At 36.6% G+C, this 23,569-nt stretch overlaps 1 protein-coding gene across 2 annotated transcripts in view; it reads right to left on the bottom strand.

Annotated features, from left to right (window-relative positions):
• Positions 1–23,079, bottom strand: part of LOC138692162 (zinc finger protein 665-like) — an 88,280-nt gene extending 65,201 nt beyond the window's left edge. The window contains exons 1-5 of one of the 2 annotated variants that reach the window (XM_069815197.1): positions 22,947–23,079; positions 19,878–20,015; positions 16,145–16,270; positions 8,470–8,549; positions 1,603–6,488 (exon numbers count right to left, since the gene is read on the bottom strand). In XM_069815197.1, coding sequence (XP_069671298.1) covers positions 4,919–6,488; positions 8,470–8,549; positions 16,145–16,270; positions 19,878–20,015; positions 22,947–23,042 — 2,010 coding nt within the window. In that variant the 5' untranslated portion in view covers positions 23,043–23,079 and the 3' untranslated portion in view covers positions 1,603–4,918. Of the gene's footprint in view, positions 1–1,602; positions 6,489–8,469; positions 8,550–16,144; positions 16,271–19,877; positions 20,016–22,946 lie in introns of those variants that run through there. The other variant, XM_069815198.1, reaches the window with a different exon arrangement.
• Positions 23,080–23,569: the final 490 nt, after the last annotated feature.

Here is a 23,569-nt window from a genome sequence, read left to right as displayed (position 1 = left end):
AAAAAACACAATAAACAAAAACAAACACATAATTCCAAACAATATGAAACAACAACTAAAACGAAACAATCAAACGAGAAGCATCTAAACTAATAATATTAACATTAATATTCACATAATGTTAATATTCACAATATTAACCGGCTAAAACTGGATCCAATTCCACATTTGAATGTGGCAGCATTACAACAGAAAAAGCAAATTAATCTAAAATTGAAAAAAGGATGTTCACCATCAGAATTTTTGTATTGAATCACTTCTTTTAAAAATTCTACAGTTCTACACTCAGCTGAGTGCGCTCCTAGTATAATGGCAGTTTACTTGAAATATAAACGTCAATGTATATGCCGAACTTGGAGTCAGGCCACGAAAGGAAATTAACACTGTAGGAGGAATGTTCGATCCGGTGCTGTGGATTGAATTCGGCGTAGCTCAGTGGTCAGAGCGAAGAACCAAGGACCCGAGTTCGATCCCCGGCGTCAGAGCGAATTTTTTTCCTAAAATATTAATTGAATTATGTTAGTTTTGTTACAATTTAATACTAATTTATTGACTGAGTACCAGTCACATATTTTGAAGAGAATTTCCTCTGTTGAAGATTGGAATGTGTTGGAGTTATTGGCTGTAATTACTATACTTGTCATGTGCAAATAACGTGGGATGATCTACATCTACTTCTGAAATCTGCAACAATTTTATAACTCTTTATACAAGGTTCTGAAAAAATTAAGTAAAATGCATTTGAGAGAGCATATTTTTTTGTGCCATGCCCAAAAAATTTCACCATGATTGGATTTTATTTTACGGAGAAGTAAATTTCTTAAATATGCAAATCTGGCATTAAAATTAAGGAACTTGTTGGAAACGTATTTTTTTTTTTTTCCAGGATTTCAAGCATTAATTTATCCGTCAAATCAAATGCGACATTGTTGAATTTTTAACTGATCCTTTAACTTACAATACAAAGTGAAATATAATAAATTAATAATAATAATAATAATAATAATAATAATAATAATAATAATGACTATCAATAATAGTAATAACAATTAATTTTATAGACATCGTAAATCTTCGGGGTTTGGCGATAGTTCACCTGGCAACCGTAGATATAATAGACTAAGGCTCGTTACCAAGCAATGCTTTCATTGAATGTATCATGGTTTTTGTAAACATTACACCTTCTTTTGTATCGTGATATTGCTACAACATGCTTGTAATGCAATAAAAAAAGATGGAGAAAGGAGAAGGTTCTATGTAGTCTCCTCGCAAAAAGATTTGTGTGTCAGTGAAAGATTACTAACAAATTATTCATTCCGTTCGAATTTGAATTAACCATCGCGACAAGCCTGGAGAAGTGATGACTACAACAACTATACAGTGATCTTGAACAGTGGACCGAGATTGGTTTTTTCAGAATGAAAGTGAATTTGGATAATATCGACTCCTCTCTGCAGCCTTTAACTGTATCAGCAAACTTTCAGCCGAGAAGAGAGGGGCTTGCGACATATTATGGATTACCTGAAGGATGAAAATAAACCTTTTATAAAATATTCATAAGATATTATTTGAAAATTAAGATATGTGACAAAATAATAGTTCACACATGAAGGGTTTTCTTCCAGAAGTTAAAAACCTTTCACTACTTTAACCTCCTCGGACCCAAGGATGGGAATGATAGACTTTTAAACTAAATTTTTGGTTTACGAGGAACATAAAAATACAAGATTCATCGGGTCTTAGATTTTAATGAAAAGAATATTGGACTAATTACATAAAGAAAACTAAAATTGAAATGCAGAATAATCTGGAAATATGTTCAAGTGTGTCATTATCACTTTATATCACCCAAACACAGACATGAGCACAATACATATACGTTCAAATAAATTTTATAGGTGATGATCAAAATGATGCAGTAGGAATTATAAATCATAAAAAAAGTTGTTACAATTGAAACACAAAAGCATCTTGCAAGTTGAACACATGATTCTACACATATTATAAATCATGGAATATTTTGAAACAGTTTCTGTTAGCATTGAAACACAAGAACACCTTGCAAGTGGAACATATGATTCTACATTTGGGACTATCACAACCTGGTAGTCGACAACGAGAAGGTTTCACATTCACTGGAATTTCAGGCATATGATCTGCTTTTCTTTTACGAAGAGTATCATGTGGCAGAGGAGTAATGGTTTTTCTCTTGAGAGGCAGCTTCCCAAATGAGGTTCTATTCTCTTCATCATCTTCTCCATCTTCATCTTCAGGTAGAATCACGGAGTTCAGAAGCGAATGTGCTACCTCTATTCGGAAATCCAGAAAATCCAATTTTTCTCTGCTGGGTGTTGCATCTGCCTTTTCAGCTCTCCTTTGCTCCATCCATGAAGCAGCCAGGACAAAATCTATCATATGGAAAATCGGTCGCACTGTCCACTTTTTAGTGCGAGCAGAAGGTATACTTCAAGGAATTAAAAACCTTTTATTATTTTAAGGAAAGTTGAATAAGTACAGGTTTTTAATTGTTGTATGGAAGAGTTGAAGCAAATAATCTGTTTCCATATTCATATTCATTCATTTTATTCCTCATTATACCTAGTGCAGTATAGTTCACATAGCCCATTATATTTCTTAATCTTGTAGCACAAAGCCTCATTTCACCCTGTTTGATATTTCATCACTTTTTCCACAGTCATAAAGAAGCAGTACAAATAAGATATAACACGATAAATACATACAATTATTGTTACTTAATTACTTCAATAAAATTTTGACAAGTACACCGCATGACTACAAAAATGTTTTATGATCCACAATAAACCATCAATGGAAACAACAATGCGCATAAATGAACACTGGCGTTTTTCATGAGTACAAACCAATTAACATATACAAAGGTTCATTCATTCATTCAGTTAGTGTTCTGCAGAAGGACAGGTCTTTCACTGCAAACCCAGCTTTCTCCAATCTTTCCCATTTACTGCCTTCCTCTTTGTCTCCTAATATGATTCACATTTCTTAATGTCGTCTATTATTTGATACCTTCTCCTGTCTCGAACCCTTCTCCCATTCACTTCCTTCTAGTTCTTGATTCAGTAGGCAGTTTCTTCTAGCCAGTGCCACAACAAATTTTTTTTTCCTCTTTCTGATCAATTTCAGCATCATTATTTCGTCACCCACTCTTTCCGACACAGCTTCATTTTTTATTCTGCGTGGCCACTTCACATGTTCCATCCTTCTCCATATCCACATTTCAAATTCTTCTATTCGCTTCTCTTCACTTCGTCGTAATGTCCATGTTTCTGCCCGATACAATGTCACGCCCAATACAAAACACTTCAATAGTCCCTTCCTTAGTTCTTCTTCATGAGGTCTGCAGAAGGTCCTACCTTTTCTATCAAAAGCTTCCTTTGCCATTGCTATTCTTCTTTCCACTTCCTGGCCGCAGTTCATGTTACTACTTATAGTACAGGTACACCCAAAGTATTTGAAGCTGTCCACTTGTCCTACTGTCTCACTTAGAATTCGCAGGTTTGGTCCTCGTCTTATTTCTATTACCCTCATCCCATACTGCTGCTCACATCTGTCATTTAGCTCCATTAGCATATCCATTAGTATCGTTTCCTCTTCTGCTAACAACACCGTATCATCAGCAAATCGTATGGACTTTATTCTTCTTCCTCCAATTATCACTCTCATTGTGTTCTGAAAACGGTTCCTCAAAACTAGATTAAACTTCTTCAAAATTTATGACACAGAATCTCTCAAGAATTCTATTTAAATGGTAATTTGGTCAGATACACTCTGAGTTCTTTTAGTCTCCTAGCTAGAAAAGATACGAGGAAATAGCTACATGAGAGCAACGGAGTGATTGTTTTTTGTTAATTGCGAATTCTCAATTTTCAATATATGTATTTTAACAACATTTCCGTTCTCGTTGAAGTTTTCTTTAACGGTTTATTGTGGATGATTAAACATATTAGTTTACAAAACTGAGGAAAATACGTTCCACAGACATCGCATTACTACATATTTTCGTCACTATGTATGGAACATAGTTAAAATAGTCTTAGTAAATGAACACCTTTCAGAGATGTCAGACTTGAAAGGCTTCTCGCCTATAAGTGTTAAAGCCTATTAGCCTACACGACAGTGAAAAACCTTTACCACAAAAATTGCATTACAAAGATTAATTGAATATAAGCTTCCGTAGATCAATACCTATGCTATACTTACTAGGTAAACAAATTTGACTCTGACATTTAGAAGGTTTCTCGTCTGTGTGAAATATTTCATAACTTTTATAACTATCGTCTAAGAGAATCACTCAAAACAAAACATCGCATTTAAAAGTCTCCTCGCTGCTGTGCTGGCGTTGATGGCATGTTAAGGTACCCTTATGTGTGAAACCTTTACCACAAACGCCACATTTGAAGGGTTTCTGACCTGTGTGCAGGTCTTCGTGAACTCTCAGGGCACTTGAAACTGAGAAACACCTACAGCAAACACAACATTTAAAAGGCTTCTCGAACTGTGTGCCAGGGCAGATTTACTTTTAGACCACCCAACATCGTAAAATCCTTACCACTGACATCACATTTGAAACGGTTCTGGCCAGTGTGTAGCCGTTCATGGTTTCTTAGGATACCCAAATCCACGAACTATTTTCAACAAACATTGGATTTAAAAGGTTTCTCCCTGCGTTGTGGAGCAGATGGCTATTCAAGTTATTGGACATCGAGAAACCCTTACCACAAACTTTATACTTAAAACGTTTTTCGCCAGTGTGCAGGCGTTCATGAAATTTTAGGTAATATGAATTCGAGTAACACTTCCCACAAACGTCACATTTGAAAGGTTTCTTGCCTTTGTGCAGTCGTTCGTGAGTTTCTAAATGACTGGCTTGCGTGTAAAATTAACAAACATCACCTTTGAAAGGTATCCCGGATGTGTGCACACGTTCATGGGCTTTTAGGTTACTCGAGTAATTGAAGGATTTACCGCAAACATCACAATTAAAAGGTTTCTCGTCCGAGTGCACAGGTTTGTGTTTTTCCAGAGAATTCAATTGCGGGAAAGATTTACCACAAACATCACACTTGAAAGGTTTCTCGCCTGAATGCATTTGCGCATGGTTTCTTAGACCAATCGACAAAGTGAAGCATTTACCACAAATATCACATTTGAAAGGTTTCTCGCCTGTGTGCAGTTGTTGATGGTTTTTTAGGTTAGCAGACTGAGAGAAGCATTTTCCACAAACATCACATTTGAAAGGTTTCTCACCAGAGTGCACACGTTTATGTACTTTCAGAGAACTCAACTGCGAGAAAGGCTTAAAACAAACATCACATGTGAAAGGTTTCTCGGCTGTGTGCACACGTTTATGGACTTTTAGATTAAACGACTGAGAGAAGCATTTACCACAAACATCACATGTGAAAGATTTCTCGCCTCTGTGCAGACGTTCATGGTTTTTTAGGCTAGTCAGTGATGAGAAATATTTACCACAAATATCACATTTGAAAGGATTCTCGCCTTGGTGCAGAAGTTCATGCATTTTTAAGTCACCCAACTGAAGGAAGCCTTTACCACAAACGTCACGTTTCAAAGGTTTGTTGCCAGAGTGCACAGTTTCATGGCTTTTTAGGCTACGCGATTCACAGAACGATTTTCCACAAACATCACATCTGAAAGGCTTCTCGTTAGTGTGTGTACGCTCATGTCTTTTCATAGTACTCAAATCTGAGAATGACTTATCACAAATATGACACCTAAAAGGTTTCTCGCCAGTGTGCGTGCGTTTATGAGCTTTTAAGTTACACAACAAAGAGAAACATTTACCACAAACATCACATTTGAAAGGTTTCAAGCCAGTATGCAGAAGTATGTGTTTTCTTAGTGTAGAAAACCGGGCGTAACTTTTACCGCAAACATCACATTTAAAAGGTTTCTCGCCAGTGTGAAGAAGTCTGTGAGTTTCTAAATTAATCGCCTGCGTGTAACATTTACCACAATCATCACATTTGAAAGGTTTCTCGCCAGAGTGCAGAGATTTATGTTTTTTCAGAGAACTCAAATGCGAGAAAGACTTACCACAAGCATCACATTTGAAAGGTTTCCCGCCTGTATGGAGTCGTTCATGTTTTTTTAGGTAAATAGACAGAGAGAAGCACTTACCACAAATATCACATTTGAAAGGTTTCTGGCCTGTGTGCAGTTGCTCATGGTTTTTTAGGCTAAACGACTGAGAGAAGAATTTACCACAAACATTACATTTGAAAGGTTTCTCGCCAGAGTGCGTACGTTTATGAGATTTTAAATGACGCAATAAAGGGAAGCCTTTACCACAAACATCACATTTGAAAATTCTCTTGCTTACGTCCTTGGACAAGTGGCTGTTCAGTTTTTCATTCACAGTCTCATTGTCTTCAAGTGCAAGGCTGTCTAAATCTGTTGATACATTTCTGTCATTCGTAGCTGCAAAACTGAAGCAAATAAAATATCAGTCTATAAAATAGTCGCAACAAATACACATTCAATTTATTGAATATTAAAAAAAAAAACTATTTTCATGAGGAGGTACATTATGATTAGAGATACAAGCTTGTAATTCATTGCGAGGCTTAGAACAAAAAGCAGGTAAGTGACATTAAAAAACTGAGGTAATTGCGTGTTGTGATAGCCCAAAACGATGTTTCTTTCGGATAAAATCAGGTGAGTGCTGCAGTGCTGCTATATGGGCATCATTTCACCAAACTAGTGTAAAATATTTTATTGCATGTAGAACTTTAACTGTAATATCCACAAAATTAGGTTACTGTCACTTACCTGCTTTTTATTCTAAGCCCCTCAATTTATGAGTAACGTTGCAAGTATCGAAATGTTTCAACAATTCGGACTTCACATGTACAATGATTTTTTATAAGAATTACAAATCGTTAGTGAACTTTCGCTACCTTTTTTTTTTTTTATTTTTAATAAACCTCTCTGTCCAAAATCTACTGCCTTTGCCTTATTTTTATCTGTCCGCCCAGTAATAACAGACGTGCTTGTTTCATACGCTGCGATATTTGCGACATCTGGTGGCAGGTAGAGGAACTTTGTTAAAATCAACTGTTATTAATCGCATAGAACGATATATTTAAGTTGTCAATGCCATCCATGTTTGGGTATAATGAATGAATTGCTAATATAGAATATATATTTCATTAATGTTTTAAAACTGGTAGAAAATAAAATTGTTCGCATTATATCAACTGTTTATTTTTTAATTACTTGTACCATTCCAGATCAATCCAATTATGATGGTCTTAAACTTGTACAAGCTTGTTCATATTCATACGTCTAAATTAATCACATGGATACAACAGCTAGTATTCCTTATCACGTACTTAAAAATATATTTGCCCTAGACAGAATAAGACAAAATCGCTAACCATTTATGAAATATAGAAAATGTAGCCTACCATAAGTTTAAAAATATCAAGTTAGGCTACAGAAAAATTAAAAAACAAATCTAGTGAATGTCATAACGCATAAACTGTACCATTTGTATAATATTTTTAGACAAAAAAATGTAAAACAGATAGAGAAAACACACACACCAATTAAGTAGATTTTCCTGGATTTTTATGCTTTATTAAAATTTTCTCAACTTCCTTTTGGTGTTCAAACTGTAAAATCTGTGACCTGTTTAATTATTTTATCTCTATTTATCATTACTGATTAATGATTATGTAGCCTAAATATTATAACTTAATAACATTACACTACAGTCACATAATGTAGGAGATATTAAACTTATTTTATATACAGGTACCCAATTGTCTATCTCTTTAAGTTTATGTCTTTAATACAACTTTGCAACAGTGGACAACCATGTTAATTTACCACTAATGCAGTGAATTGCAATGTGCTGTCATCTAGTGCGCAAAAAGTGAACGTGAAGTAAGTAATGTAGTAATTTCGTAGTAACGAACGAAAGGTATCGCTGAATAGAAATGAAGTTCCAGTGTGTAATTCGTTCATACTTGTATTGGAACATCCGTGAATCAAATGAACGAATCATTTTAGGGAATCATTCTTACTGAACCGATTCTTCAAAATGAATCGGACTTCCCATCTCTATTACACATTGACTGTAAAAGTGTTGAGCAATTGACAGAAAAACGTTGGAATGGACTCAAAATGGTAGTTCAAATATTTCCCTGGGCTGCAATATGAGTGTGGAGGTCCACTTCTGTCATGTTCACCTAGATTATTTTCCTCAAAATTTAGGCACTATTCGTGACGAACATGAAGCAAAGTTTGAACAGTACTTATGGAAACCAGATACCAAGGGAAGTGGATGTGAATATGACGACTGATTATTGCTGGATGATTCAGAAGCTGCTCTGGGACAGTCAAGTAAACGAAAACTTAAAACATAATGAAATCTCTACGTGAAGACTAGTACACCACACTCACCTTTCTATGGAAATCTCGTCCTCTGATATTACTTCCACCTTTGGCTCCACATGCACTGTGTCCAAGTCACTCTGCTCTTCCTAAAAACACGGACCAAATAAAACAGAAAAATAGCGCATTTTCATTAACATCAATTTTAGATGCCACAGAATTCCGTTTAAGTCATATTAGCGCTACCAGAGTTTAGCTAAAAGAACAGAAATCCTGGGGCAGAATTTTCATGGGATAATTCTTCTCCTTACAGAACAGCGTTTTTCACCTTTTTCAACATGTGGCACAATGAAGGTGTAATTTAAAATCCTGCGACACTCTCATCTAAACTAATAATAAATCTGTAGCCAAAATTTCTGGTAATTTTCGATTTTCCAAAAATAATTGGTGTTAATATGTATAATTAACCATCCTGAAACCTAAAATCTCTTTTTTGTAATTTTTGTTTGTATGTCTGTCTGAATGTTTGATAATTTCTCACGCGATAATGGCTGAACCGATTTATATGAAAATTGGATTATAAATTAAGTTCGTTGTAACTTAGATTTTAGGCTATATGGCATTCAAAATACTTTATTTAAAAGGGGGGTTATAAGGGGGCCTGAATTAAATAAATCGAAATATCTCGCTTATTACTGATTTTCATGAAAAATATTACATAACAAACGTTTCTTTAAAAATAATTTCCGGTAAGTTTTATTCTATACAAAATTTTGATAGGACTGATATTTAATGAGATAAATGAGTGTTAAAATTACAATAACAACACCATCTAAGGCGCTGTACTGAAATAAAAACAAATCACTTCGTCTATAAGGGGCCTTGGACAACAACAATCGAAAGCTGTTAAACATAGCCTAAGAGAATGTTTCTGTGTTTGTATCAAGTAATATCGGAAGGTAATTAATTATTTAATTATTATATCACCATTGGAAAGTATAGTTTCTCTAGATGGACATAATTCTGCAATGTTATTACAGTAACATCTGAAACATATAGCAAGTAATATAAAGTATACACATTAAAACTAAATGATATGTCTATCTTCATTAAATTATGGTTGCATGTAATAACATTTAAGAAACATGTGAAAGGAATTGTCATTGCACCAAATGATTGCTCTCTGGACCAAAATGACCGCATTTTAATTATTTAAATACAATTTAAATTAATTAACATAAACGATTTATCCTTCTATCAAACACGAACGTTCCGTGGATCAAACGTCCTATTTTAATTATGTAATTACTTTATATTTATTTCTAACGGGTGCAGCGGAGCGCATGGGTACGGCTAGTATAATATAAATCTGTTGTTTCCAAGCAGGAGGGGAATTTTGAGGGATTTAGGAGGGAATGATTGCTACAAAATACATATAAACCAGATAAATTCATATATGTATTGATATATATTAAATAAAAAAGTTTTAATTTTATATTAATTACTTTTTAGTCAACATACCGGGCAATAAATAGTGAAAAGGCACATCTTGCAAAAAAAATGTAGATAAGAGAAAGAAAATTCATATAATTCACAAACTGAACTAACACAATTTATGTATCTTTATTTAAAATTATGATAGAAATGAAAAATTTAATGACAGAGAATTATTCCAGTCCAATATTGTGTGATAATAATGCGTGTTTATTTTTTAATTTGTTATTTAGGAAATTAGAAAATATACAATATCATCACATGAGTTGGTAAAAATTTAATGAGCGAAACATTTTCTTTCATAAAGACAAATCAAATTTTAATTTTAACTAAATTAAATTAATTAATTAAAATTCTAATTTTACCGATCTGGCTACCCTAGATACGCGTCTGTCATTGTGACTTGCCAGGAGATGTTTAGAGTGTCCCGTGGAAAATGGCTGTTACAGAATAACGAATTAACTAATGTGTAATAGGAGAAATTAACTATGAACGAACAATTCAATTTATAGTCACGAATTTGGTAGATTATTTAAATGGTCTTTACGACACTGTCAGCTGTAATGGTTATGTACCGTCTGAGCAAAATAAAGGTGATAATGCCAGTGAAATGAATCCAGACGAGGTACACAAATGCAGTTTCAAAAGGGTGATGCATAAAACATTATAAAAAATCTCAGACCTTAACTAGTATTTAAAGAGAGACAATAAAATAACAATACAAATGCTACCATAAATAATCTGGCGTATTTCTAAAATACTCGGATGTAAAATGTAGAGAAGGACCCTTTCCCGGTTTCTGGACTGGAATTACAATGGCGGAACGCCAAGCAAATGGAAACACACCCTCAGTCCAGATTCTATTATATATAGACAGAAGAAAGGATTTTCCAGCTGGTAGAAGATAGCGAAGCATGCGGTTATGGATGTTATCAGGGCCAGGGGAGGTGTCAGGGGATGTGTCTAGTGCTGCCTCCAGCTCCTTGGATGTGAACGGTGCATTGTAGTCTTCAGTGTCGTCAGATTGAAAATTTAGGTTTCGTTTTACTGCAGTATCTTTGATGTTCAGATATTCCGGGTCATAATTATTTGAGCTGCTTATTTGTGAAAATGTGGTAGCAAATATTTCAGCGATTGCTATTGGACTGGTGGTCGTTACTCCATTGTTTAGAAGGCCCGGAATTACAGAAGGACTTTGTCCCATACGGTGTTAGCTGGGACGTTGTGTTTCAAGGAACTGATGTAGTTTGTACAGGACATCTTCTTAGCATCGCACACAATGCGATGGGCTTTGGCTCGAAGACGTTTAAACTGGACAAAATTTTCTTGGGTCCGAAGGCGCTCAAATTGGCGTAAGGTACGTCTGCGGTCTCGGATTGCATCTCTGCAGGCATCCGACCTCCAGGGGACAGAGAAGAATTTTGCCCTGCAGGACGACCGGGGGATAGATAATTCCGCTGACTTTATAACCACATTTGAGAAATGGTCTACTATGGAGTCCACACTTTCATGTCCGTTATCATCGAATGATATGGACTCCGAAAATCCGACCCAGTCCGCCTTTTTAATAACCCAGTTTGGAGAGCGAGATTTCGCCAGACGTAAAGCAGACATATGCATTCGAATGGGATAGTGGTCACTACCATGTAGGTCGTGAATCACAGACCATTCGAAATGGCTGGACAAAACTGGGCTACAGATGGAGATATCTATCATGGAGTATGTACTGTAAGCCAAGGAGAGGTGTGTTGCTTTCCCTGAATTCAGGGTAATAAGATTCAGACGGGTATATACCTCTGATATTTTATTTCCTCTGCCATCATCGGAATTTGAGCCCCATGAGTGGTGGGATGCATTGAAATCCCCCACTATCAGATATGGAGCAGGTACCTGCGAGAGAATGTCTTAAGTTTCATGCACTGTGAAAGGTGTGTCCGGGGGCATATAAACAGAGACTATTGAGAACTATGATATGCGTAAATCACATCGTGATTTAGGACGGCGCTTATTCCGTCGGATCCCGGCCAACTAGTCACTCATAACGAGTGCACCTCAGCACATGTGTGGACTTCGGTCCTACATTCATAGACATCTATGACGTAGTGCAGAGGGCAGCCACTAGAGGGAACCCAAGAGTTGAAGCTTAATCTGAGACGATTCTGTCCGACACCGGGGTGGGTATCCGGTGTGGCTTAGTGGATAAAGCATGAGCACGTAGAGCTGAAAACCCGGGTTCAAATCCTAGCGCCGGAGAGAATTTTTCTCTGTTCCATTACTCTTACATCGTATGGAAAGTAAAGTTACTCTAGCGGCTATGCATTGGTGTGGACTGTTAATGTTGATAACAGAGGAAAAGATGCTTTGGCGGAATAGGAGGGCACAACCTCCGTTGGCAAGAATACCGGCAAGGTGATCGTACCGGTGAACGTAGTATCCCGAGATACTCAGGGAATTTTCAAGCCGGAGGTGTGTCTCCTGAAGACATAAAATAGCAGGGTTCTCATGATAGATCAATTGTTGTAGTTCTGTGTATCTGCTGTGTACACCGTTCACATTCCACTGTACAATATCAGTCATCTCAAGGAGCTAAATCATGTTGGTGGCTTCACAGGGGATCTTCTTGTCTTTTCCTTTCCATGAGTGGACGCCTTTGCCTGAGACTGCTTAGCCTTCGACAGTGGCGGCTCATTTGCAGTTCGTCGCACTCCAGATCGTGATATTGATCTAGGTCGTGACGGAGAGCGTGATCTCGATCCGTGACCCGAACTAGCAGTGCGACGCTGTGGTGTTCTACGAGGCCTAGAATCCTTCTGCACGGTCACGTCAGCGATCTTTCTAGGGACGTAAGGCCTGATGTCAAGCCTCACGAGTCGTCTGGCTCTGCAGTCTGTGTGGCAGCGTCCACATATCTCTGGGTTGCGGTCTCAATTCGCTTCCCAGGCATACTTGCAAGAGATGGCGTCTGCATAGATGCATCTATTCCTTCTCTTGCCTTCTGTAACACTGATGAATAGGACTTTCCTGTAGACTTCTTTTGTTGATCTAAAATACGCTTACGTGCCTCGAAAAATGTAATATTTTCTCGGACTCGAAGCTCTTGAATATCCTTCTCTACCACAAACTTCGGGAAATTTTTAGAATTGGAGGCGAGGTCCCCAGAACAATTCTCACAGTGCTCGGCGCCAGCACATGGGGAATTCCCATGGTCAGCACCGCCGCACTTTGGACATATGATATCGTTTGTGCAACGTTTTTGCGTATGTCCGAACCGTTGGCACCAAAAGTACCGCATTGCGTTCGGCACATACGCATGAACAGGGACACGCTCGTAACCGACAAGGATATATTCTGGTAGGACAGGCTTTTCGAAGGTCAAAAAGACAGTGCTCAGGGGAACAGTCTGTCCGTCCCACTTGGACACAGACTGCTCCGCCAGTTCTAGTTGGATTTCTTCATCGGACATACCGACCAGAGAATCCGTATGCACTACTCCCCGCGTGGTGTTCAGTGAGGAGTGCCGTTCGACTTTAATAGGGTAAGACCCTAGCAACTTCGCTTTCAACAGCGTCTCACTCTGTTTTGGAGATACCGTCTCGACGAGGAGACTACCGTTACGTAGGCGAGTTGCATTTTTGACCTTCCCAACGAGTCCGTCGAGTGCGCGTCTCACGTAAAATGGACTAACATGCTTCATTGTCTTTTCTGTTGCATCCAAGGTGATACTGATGAACTTCGGAGGCGGCACTTTGACAGTTACTTTCTCAGGGTCCAAGTCCATAGCAATGTTCGTCATAATATGACCACCAGTCGTATCTATTCCTGTCTTCTGTTTTTTTATTAGTTTTTTCTGAGGGAGGAGAAGAGGAGCGCAATGACATTTTGAACCGGAGGGGGGGGGCGAAAGAAAAAGACACCGAAATATTCTTCGCGGTCTGTGCCGGCCATGGGGACCCCCCCCACAGCCCGATCCCAAGCAACCCACTTTACGCAAGTTACCCTTCAAACTGGACATTACATACCTAATGGCAAGTTCTGCACCAGAGGCGTGTCGCAATTTTATGCCCCTACCACGGGAATAACCGCCCGTTGCTCCCCACTCTACACTGAACAGAACCGTCATTCTACTCGGCTAACTCCGACCTACCCTCCCAAAGCCGGAGCAATCCGAGATCGCACGCAGCTTCAGGGGACTTGTGGTTGATTACACTGCGACACCCATAAGTCAGCGGTAACACGTCGGAGCGATATATCCGCCCTGGCGAGCAGGGTCGGTCACCGGGGCTTCTAAATCGCCCCGGGCCCCCACTGGGACCCTACGTGAGTGTACATGACTACTGGTCCAGGCTCCGCACCTAGACTTGCATATAGGGGCAGTATGAAGGGTCCACTATTGTTTCATTGCTGTGCGCCCTGTCGGGTCACACGAGTCGGAAGTTGCGCTCGAAACCGTGGGACAGGACCATGGAGATAGGAAAGATCCCCGCTGGTCAGATGGGAGTTATAAGCCTAAGAAACTTATAATATATAATAAGTTTTTAATTAACAACCTATGCTTATCTTTTATACAGTTATGAATTTTTACATGAATTAGTCTATCACATTAATGTTTTCAATACTTATTTTGTATCATCATCAGATGTATGTACATGATAGTGATTAAAACCTAGCCGATTGGCGTGTGTATCGTGAACTTCCGTAGTGTGTATGTGTGCATAATGTACTTGTTCATGGTTTCTATTATAATATACTATTAACTAATAACACTAAAACTCCTTTAAAATCTAAAATCAATGTCTAAAATATGATTATTTATAAACACATGTTTAAAATACACATTGGTTGTTATTATTTCACTTTGGTTCACATCCATGGTTTTGGTGTGTTACGATGTTAAATGGGGCGATAATTTTAAATTGTAAATTTTCACTAGTCTCACTTTAGTTGCACTGTATGTTGATTTCACGTGATCTTTATCTTCTATATCTAACATTTGCTATTCGTAAGAAACTTAACCTAATAATAGATATAAGAACCAGAAAAGGGAGAAGAATGAAGCCTCATCAGGCATTCTTAAATCCCGTCATGGTGGCGGAAGTGGCAAAAACTTACAGCGGGGATGGAGAGGTGAAAATGGCTGTGATGATGTGGTGGGCATTCCGCATGCTATGGTGGCCGGCGGAGAGAAATAGAGTGATGATAAAGACGAGAGAACGAAGAGGACTGGGTGGTGATAAGGCGATTAATGTCCGAAAAGAAAAGCACGAGAGCCACAATTGCATCCCCAGGTCACCAACTTGGCGCCGAATGTTAGCCAGCATTTGTTCTCAACTGTTTAAAGGATAAACACAGAAAAAACTTCAACCAGGTAACTTTCACATTACGGTATATATTGGTCTGGTTCAGCCTTCTTTCAATAGTACTTCTCTGCTCATAATACCGGCAGTTTACAAACACATTCTAATGATAAATAAATGCTGCGTATATGTGGATAACAATGTTAATACTGACTAACTTATTCCAGTTTAGCTGCATCATTTCTACCAAGCAATATCATGTACTATGAAATTATACTAAAGCTCCAGTACACAGAGTTTCCTTTGCTATGGCCATAATGATCATTACACCGTAGATAAAAAATTCGTTCGACCATCTCGTGAACTCAGTAACTTAAAAGAGTAAATAAAATAAACAGTAGTTTCATTAATGCTCTGCCTGCACATATATATCAGAACATTTTGCCAAATTCAGAACCTTTTCTGGAATGCATTCAAAATAAGCTATATAATTTATCTTAAATTTAGAAAATATATTTTCTCTGTGGGTAAAATAATGTTCTACAAAAGATATATTGCAAATACATAAATATATTTAAACTCAGACGCTAAATAACCTGAGATGTTGATACAGCGTTGTAAAATAACATACTTAAAAAAAGAATGGGTGAACAACAAATGACGGCAGATGATAACGTTCGCACATACATCTAAAGCAAACTCAAGTATTAGCATCCTTAAGAATAACATATTTTTCAAATGCACTGTTGGAAAAACATAAAATGAGATATAACAGTTCAACATTACTTCTCTGGAATATGACATGACTTGTAATAGTAAATAGTGATAAGTGTTTTTGTCTCCACTATAAAGTGAAAGGCACTGCAAGTACTCTTGAAAATAGGTAGTGTCCGTTACAATCTAAATACAATTTCAAACTGGAGGAACACATAGTGCATTCCTTGTGCTCCACTCACCTCAGGTTCTCGTTTGACCACAGCAAACGGATCTTCCTCAAACTTTACCCCTGATAAGAGATCAGGGCTCTGGTTCACATATACCTCTGTTATACCAGTCACATGATGATCCAAGAAATTCCGTTCCTGAGAGTACAAAGAGACGTCTTAAAAGAGCAATTTAATACATAGTATTAGAAGACGATTTCTAACATTACAGCCTGCTCTCTAAATATCTACATGTAATGGCTTGACATGATGAATAGGGCAGGATTCATATGAGGATACAAATTTTTCATAAAAAATGTTTATTAATGTTATGAACGTCTGTAATAATACGAAAAGCTAATCGTACAAATTTGGGCCAGTCCTGTGTATAATATACTATTGTGCATATATTGTAGCATATTTTGAAGATTGTGTTGGACTAAACCCAAATTTTGAGTTTTGCAAAAAAATTATAATTAAAATAGAATCTGGATTGTTCTGTTGTCAGCTAAATATTTTTTTTGACTGTACTGGATGGCTAGTTAGCTGTGGTTTTTCACAGTTTCCCTTCATACACAAGTAATGTGTATGAAGGGAAACTGTGAAAAAACACAGCTAACTGCTTTTGTTCCATTTAACTACTGTCTAAAAAGACACATTCCTAAACATTCCTATCTACCTGACTCTATCACCCGTACCCTCCTTTTATAAGTTTCACTCATTCTGAATGGCGTACTACCAGCATTTTGTTTCTTCCGGCAAGTACTCAAATATTATACTCCTGAGCTACTGCATACTACGAAAGCAAGCCTTTGCCAATGTCCTTTCGTCATGTAAGAGTGGGAACGAACATTGTGGGACCTGGAAATTATTCATTGTCAAATACGTGTATTTGGAAGTTTCTGTAACTGATATGAATTTATGTTTTGCTGAATCTTCTGGATTGTTCTTTTTGTTGCTTATAATGAAAATTGCTCATATAATGATCCTATCAGCCTTTGGTAGACTACACGTTCTTTCCTGCAGTTGGTTTGATATACTGAAAAGTTCTTCTGAAACATCACAAAAAAAAAAAAAGAGGTAAATCAAGAAGAAATTCATGTGATCTTACAAGCAAACGTTCTGATGGGGGGCAGATAAAAAAGTTAAAATTTTTTCTTCCACCATGTTGATAATGTCAAAAGAAGTGTTTATACAAATTTTGGCCACTCGACTGCAATTACGAGGCCGTCCGGAAAGTGATTTTCCCTGGGGCCGTTTATAGAAAAAAGCAGAATTGCATGGAAACATTTATTGAAACAGATACAGCAATTGTTGCGCTATTTGTCAACATAACCCCCATTGGAAATGAGACATTTGTCATACCATGGGATCAATTTTTGTGTCGTAGAAGTGAGCCGCCTCAGATCGGAACCAGCGTTCAACTGCGTCTGCACATTTCTCTTGTCGATCCCATGACATGAGAACTGTCTCAATTCCGATGGAAAATATGTTGAAAATTAGTTTAACAATTCCTGTGTCAGTTCCAATAGATTTCTGCAATAAAATTATGGTTTTTACTGCGGATTTATTAAAAAATATGCAATGTGTGAGCCTTCCAATGTGCAAGACAATATGACATTAAAATGGAAAAGATTAAAAAAAAACGACTAATGAATTTACAGATGCTTATTACAAAAACGCATCTGAAGGAAAAAAAAAATTTGCTATTTTATTCCACTCTGTGGAAGAAGAACTTCAAGATATTTCCGAATCACTCAATCTTACTGATGAGAAGATGAAAAATCTGTGTTTAGTCTAAAACAATTTCCCGACTCTCTTTTGCCAGTGACATAATGTTACTTATCGACACTGTACCTCCAAAATCGGCTAACTTACGTGCATTTAAACTGATTTTGCACGAGAAAGAAAAATTCATTGTCATTTTTAATTCCTTTCATTTTCAAAGCCACTTTCGGTATAATTTCATCATTTCTCATGTAAGGATTCAGAGCTCGGGTTTTCCTTTCCTACGAAAATAATGCTTCCATGTGTGCTGCGAGCATTACTGTACAGCTGATATTATATGCTACACAGGGTCTTGTGACGTCAGGAGGCAGAGAGATAACTCTACACAGCACAAAGGAACATCTACGTCGTTGTGTGTCATTGTCTGCGATTCAGTGCCTGTGTGTTAACAAAAAGGCCGTTACAATTTGACAATATCGAGTACACAGATATGATTCATGTTTGTGGCTTTTGTGATGGGAACACTAATAATTCTGTGGACGAATATCGAAGAGAATTTCCAGATCACAGATTGTTGTCACGTATTGTTTTAGTTCCCACATTTCAGTCCCCTGTGTTGCGAAGGCATATGATCTTAAAGTTGCCAAGTATGAAACAGAAAAAGGCCCACGCACGAGTGGCAGTAACATATCCAGATGACTAGGGCCCGGTTTCTTCAACCTTTGTTTAATTATAACAGTGAGTTATTCTATTTTAACTGTAAACTTAACAGTTGAAGCATTTATTCAACTACTGTTAGTACTAACAGACTGTTAAAACCTATGTTAATTTAACTGCCCAATTTAAATCATTTAACTCTCTGTTAGCATAGAAGTATCCAATATGGCTGGTGCGTTAGATGCTGAACTTATATATCTGGATTATTTAGAAAAAACCCATGAATACATTAGGAGAGAGGATGATTTCTGTGATTTGACAGACTAAAATTTCATACAAAGGTAGAGGCAATTTTCTGCCAAGCCTCACTTTTCGCTTTCAACTTAGATCCGTTTGTTTGTTTATTCTCATTATTTGGTTTATACTGCGAAATTATTTCCAGCAGAAGGCTTCTTTCGATCGAAGAGAAATTTTTCCCAAGATTTCTTTTTGTTCCAGTGTTTTCCATTTCATTACAGCAATACCAATACGCCGCTCCACGCTATTGTGATACAAACGAGGAAAGAAGCTGAAATCAAACCTGAGAGAATATCTATTCTCTCTGAATCAAACAACGGAAACAAGCGAAAATCGCAGTTGTCAGAGTTCAGAAAACAGACGTGAGCCTATACTTGGTTATAGGTTGTGGTAAAAAACTAAAATCTCTGGTCCTGACAGAGAGTTAAACAACAGAATGTTAAAATGTGAAATGTAAAGTTGAAGAAACGCAATATTTTTAACAACAATTCATACTTTCAACTGACAGTTAATTAACGCTGTTAGGTGCATTTTAACAAAGGTTGAAGAAACTGGGCTTAGATGTTTCTCAAAGTAGGTGTGGAGAACACTGAACGATGAGGGAATGTACCCCTATCATTGGCAGCGAGTTCAACATCTTCAGCCAGAGGAGTAAAGACATTGTGTGGGGTCTTTGAAATTTGGCTTTAATACAATTTTTTTTTAATGAGCATTAACGTGAATGTTCTCGAATGAATTTATAATACACCGAGTACCATTGTTGTACATAATTTAAATGCTTAAACTTTCATAAATGAAAATATATTCATATGAACATTTTTCATCAGAATGATTCCAGAAATAACATCCTAGAATATTGCACAACTTACGTGAATCACTATGTATATATATATATATATATATATATATATATATATATATATATATACATATATATATATATATATATATATCATTTTATTGCCACTCTCACAGACTGAAAGACGCTGCAGGTAGTCTTGTACAAAAGACAGTGTCCATTACAATTAAAACATAAGATAAACATTGGAAGAAGAACACAGTGCATTCTTTGCCGTGTACTCACCTCAGGTTCACGTTTCACCACAGGCAACGAAACTACCTCCGGATCTTCCTCGAATTTTACCTCAGTTGTGAGATCTTGGCTCTGGTCCTCATATTCCTCCTTTATACCAGTCACATCCTGATCCGAAAAATTCCGTTCCTGCAGTACAGAGAGACGTCTTAAATGATCAATTTATTACAGTGTTAGAAGACGACTTCTAACTTTACAAGTTGCTCTCTATGTGTCCGTATGCCACAGCCTGATCACATCGGACGTATGACGTACGATGATTAAGGCCAGGAATCATATGAAAATATATATTTTCATGCAAAAACATTTATTATACATGCTATTAACGTCTGTGATGATGAATATGCAAAGTTAACTGTGTATAGGTATTTAATATTTCGGCCATTACTTCGTATAATATACTACTGTCCATTATATTTAGCATATCTTCAACACTGTGTTACATTAGCAACAATATTTGCGTAGTTTACTAATAGAAATAATAAGACTCTGGATTATTCCCTAGTCAGCACATAATATTTTTTATGCTAGACCATGCCGAAATGTGGTAATTATACACCTGGTAGTAGCCCTTTAATGCACCTCATTAAAGTACACCTATTCATTATAATTCTGTTGTTCACACAATGATAAAACACCTTTGTACCATTATCAAACCGCAAGTATCGATCATTCTCGGATATGCAATCGAAAGACAATTAGCGAAAAGTCAAGGAGGCTGGAAATCCAATACTGTCGCAGAGGTTATGTTCTGTTACTATAATAATTAGCGTTAATTGTAAATAACATTCAAATAAATTGAATTTGTCATCTCGTTTTTCAATTCTAAATCAATTTCCAGGTTATATCAAGACTAATGTTGACGTTATTCTTTAGATTATATCAAGGTCAATGACATTCGTGCCTCGGAAAAAATCAATACCTTCGCGTCTGCGCACATCTCACAATTCAGGTCAGTTCCGGTCCTCACTTACATTACCATAACATGAATACATATGAATAATTTCGAGTTAGAAATATAGTCGAGCATAAAAAGTCGTATGAGACTTGCCTATAATGGTAATTGAGACGCTCGTATGAAAATTATGACACTTGCTTGCCCTCGTTTCATAAAGAAACATACTCGCGTTTTAATTACTACCATTATAGGGTCGTTGCATAATGTGCTATTGCTTGACTGAACTCGATCGATACCCGGCCCCAGAACAATTTTTCCCTTGAAATTATTCAAATCTGCTTTACAGGGAGCTTTACCTGAAAGACTAGATTTGCATTCCTTGTAATTGTTAATTTGTGCAATTATTGAATAATGAATGGAAGTGAAAACATATTTTATGGAAAATTTAGGAAACTCAGTTTACAGGAACAGATTATTGCTATACAGAAGGGAAGGCCAACCCCAACACTACCTGGTCTTACATGTATGCATGTTGGCTAATTTGTAGCATGTTTCATTCAAGAAGGTGTCATTATTCAGCCTGTTACCTTCTTTCCTCCTCTTAAGAAATACGCAGGAGCCGACACTGGTATGTACAATTGTGTTACTTCATCTCTTAAGTAGTAGATAAATAGAATAATTCAGTACACAATTTCAGTATTAAAATACAAAATGAATGTCCGGGGTATCATACGTGACATTATGCTTAATTATAATGTATGATTGAGAATTTAGGAATATAAGTTAAATATAGTAAACATAACCTTTAATTTTAATATCAATGGCAAGGCATTGGAGATCACTAAATTTAGACAGAAAGGGGCAACTGGTACAGTAAACATAACCTATAATTTCTGCATATCTAAATATCCGTGCGGTGCAATTGAAAATTATTGAATCGTGCATAAATTAATGTACAAGAATTTCGCAATATTTAATCGAAATAAAGGCAGGTATTACACATACAAACAACGTAATTTTCACACCATAAATAATATTACATCTTAACTCGCAAGTAAATTAAGTTATGTCTGAAGTATCTCATAATCATTTTTTTTAAATTTGATTAATAGAATTACATTTTAGAGAAACATATGTTACTGTTCATGCATTCCAACTAATTTCTATGGTTGAAACGCAGCCCTTCGTGATCGGGTTAAGGGTATATGTGCGTTAACGACCACAAATATTATCAGAAAATGCAGGCTCTAAATTTCTAAAATTTTATAAGGAAATGAACTCACATTTGGACAAAAATTACAAGGTACCACAAAAAGGCTTATTAGAACTTAAATATCTCATAAAAGTATAAAAAAGGTTACTAATAATATTTTTAGAATTCACTTTTTACTTTCAATTAAATTTTCCAAAATTTGAAAATTTTCACACATATTGTTTCGTAATTCCATAACCATTAGAGATAGAATTCTGAAATTTTGCACACTGATTTAACATTGCATTTATGCAAAAGGTAGACTACAATAATGCCCATTTGTTTTAAAATAGAAAAATTAGGTCACAAAACATTATGTAAATTTTAACATATTTTATAAAGGACGAATAAAAATTAATTGTATTAAAATAAACAATCTACATGTCTGAGAGTAGTCTACTTTTCAGAAATAAGTGTTTATTACATGCAGGAAAAATATTAAAGTTATCAGAGAGACCATAACAATGTTATGGTTACCAAATGATATAGCTGCAGATTTTTTTTTCATACTTTGATAAAACAGGTTTGAAAAATATTATTAACCTTTTTATACTTTTATCAGATTTTAAGTTCCAATAAGTCTTGTTGTGGTACCTTGTAATTTTTGTCAATAGTGAGTTGATGTCCTTATAATATTTTAGAAATTTAAAGCCTGCATTTTCTGATAATTTTTGTGGTCGTTCACATACATATACCCGTAAGTTGTATCCCTTTTGAACTGGTCTGCCTTACGGCCTGTATTAGATCACGATGCTGTGGCACAGTCTATTGTTCCTAGTACTCACAGCGCTCCAAGCGGCTACCAACTACCGCGAGATTTGCAAAAAATCACTCCCAGCTTCGTGACTGTATATAGTAGACTGTGGTAATACTTCAAGAACAAGCAGTGTATTCCTTGTGCTTCACTCACCTCTGGTTCACGTTTCAATACAGCGGACGATATTGGCACTGGATCTTCCTCAAATTTCACCTCGGATGTGAAGTATTCCTCGGAGTAATAAGACATTATTTCGTAGGACTATGTCTGACGGCCGTTAAATTGTCTACTACACTACCTCCATTTTGTTATGCAGTCCGGTCAGGGCCGACTAAATCGTTAACAAAGTTTCTTCCAGTAGGCCGTGAGGTGATCAGACTAGAATTACTAGTTTTCTGCTAATATTGCTGATTAAAATATTCAAGATAGAGCATCCACCCTCCACTGTAAACACATATTGCACACTTGCATCACTGCCAATGTCAATTACCTTGGAAATGCGTAGGCGTTTTAGTATGGAGTAGTAGAAATCGGATGTGATCAATTTCCGACTCGCCCTAATTATACATTCTTACTTGTATACCAAATTTGTCCTGCGTGAATGAAAAACACCGCCATAGTTCCTAAATGTCCTGCAATTTGAGAGAAAGAATAAAGATAATTTCAGGGTCGCCAACACCTCTAACATAATAATGCGGCCGAAGGTGACACATTACAACATATTGAATTTACCATCTCAACACACAATTCTCATTAAATGACAGCGGAAGACAGGC

The sequence above is a fragment of the Periplaneta americana genome, chromosome 16 (assembly GCF_040183065.1).
Source record: "Periplaneta americana isolate PAMFEO1 chromosome 16, P.americana_PAMFEO1_priV1, whole genome shotgun sequence".
In the NCBI taxonomy this organism is placed as follows: Eukaryota; Metazoa; Arthropoda; class Insecta; order Blattodea; family Blattidae; genus Periplaneta; species Periplaneta americana.
This window is presented reverse-complemented; position numbering and strand designations above follow the sequence as displayed.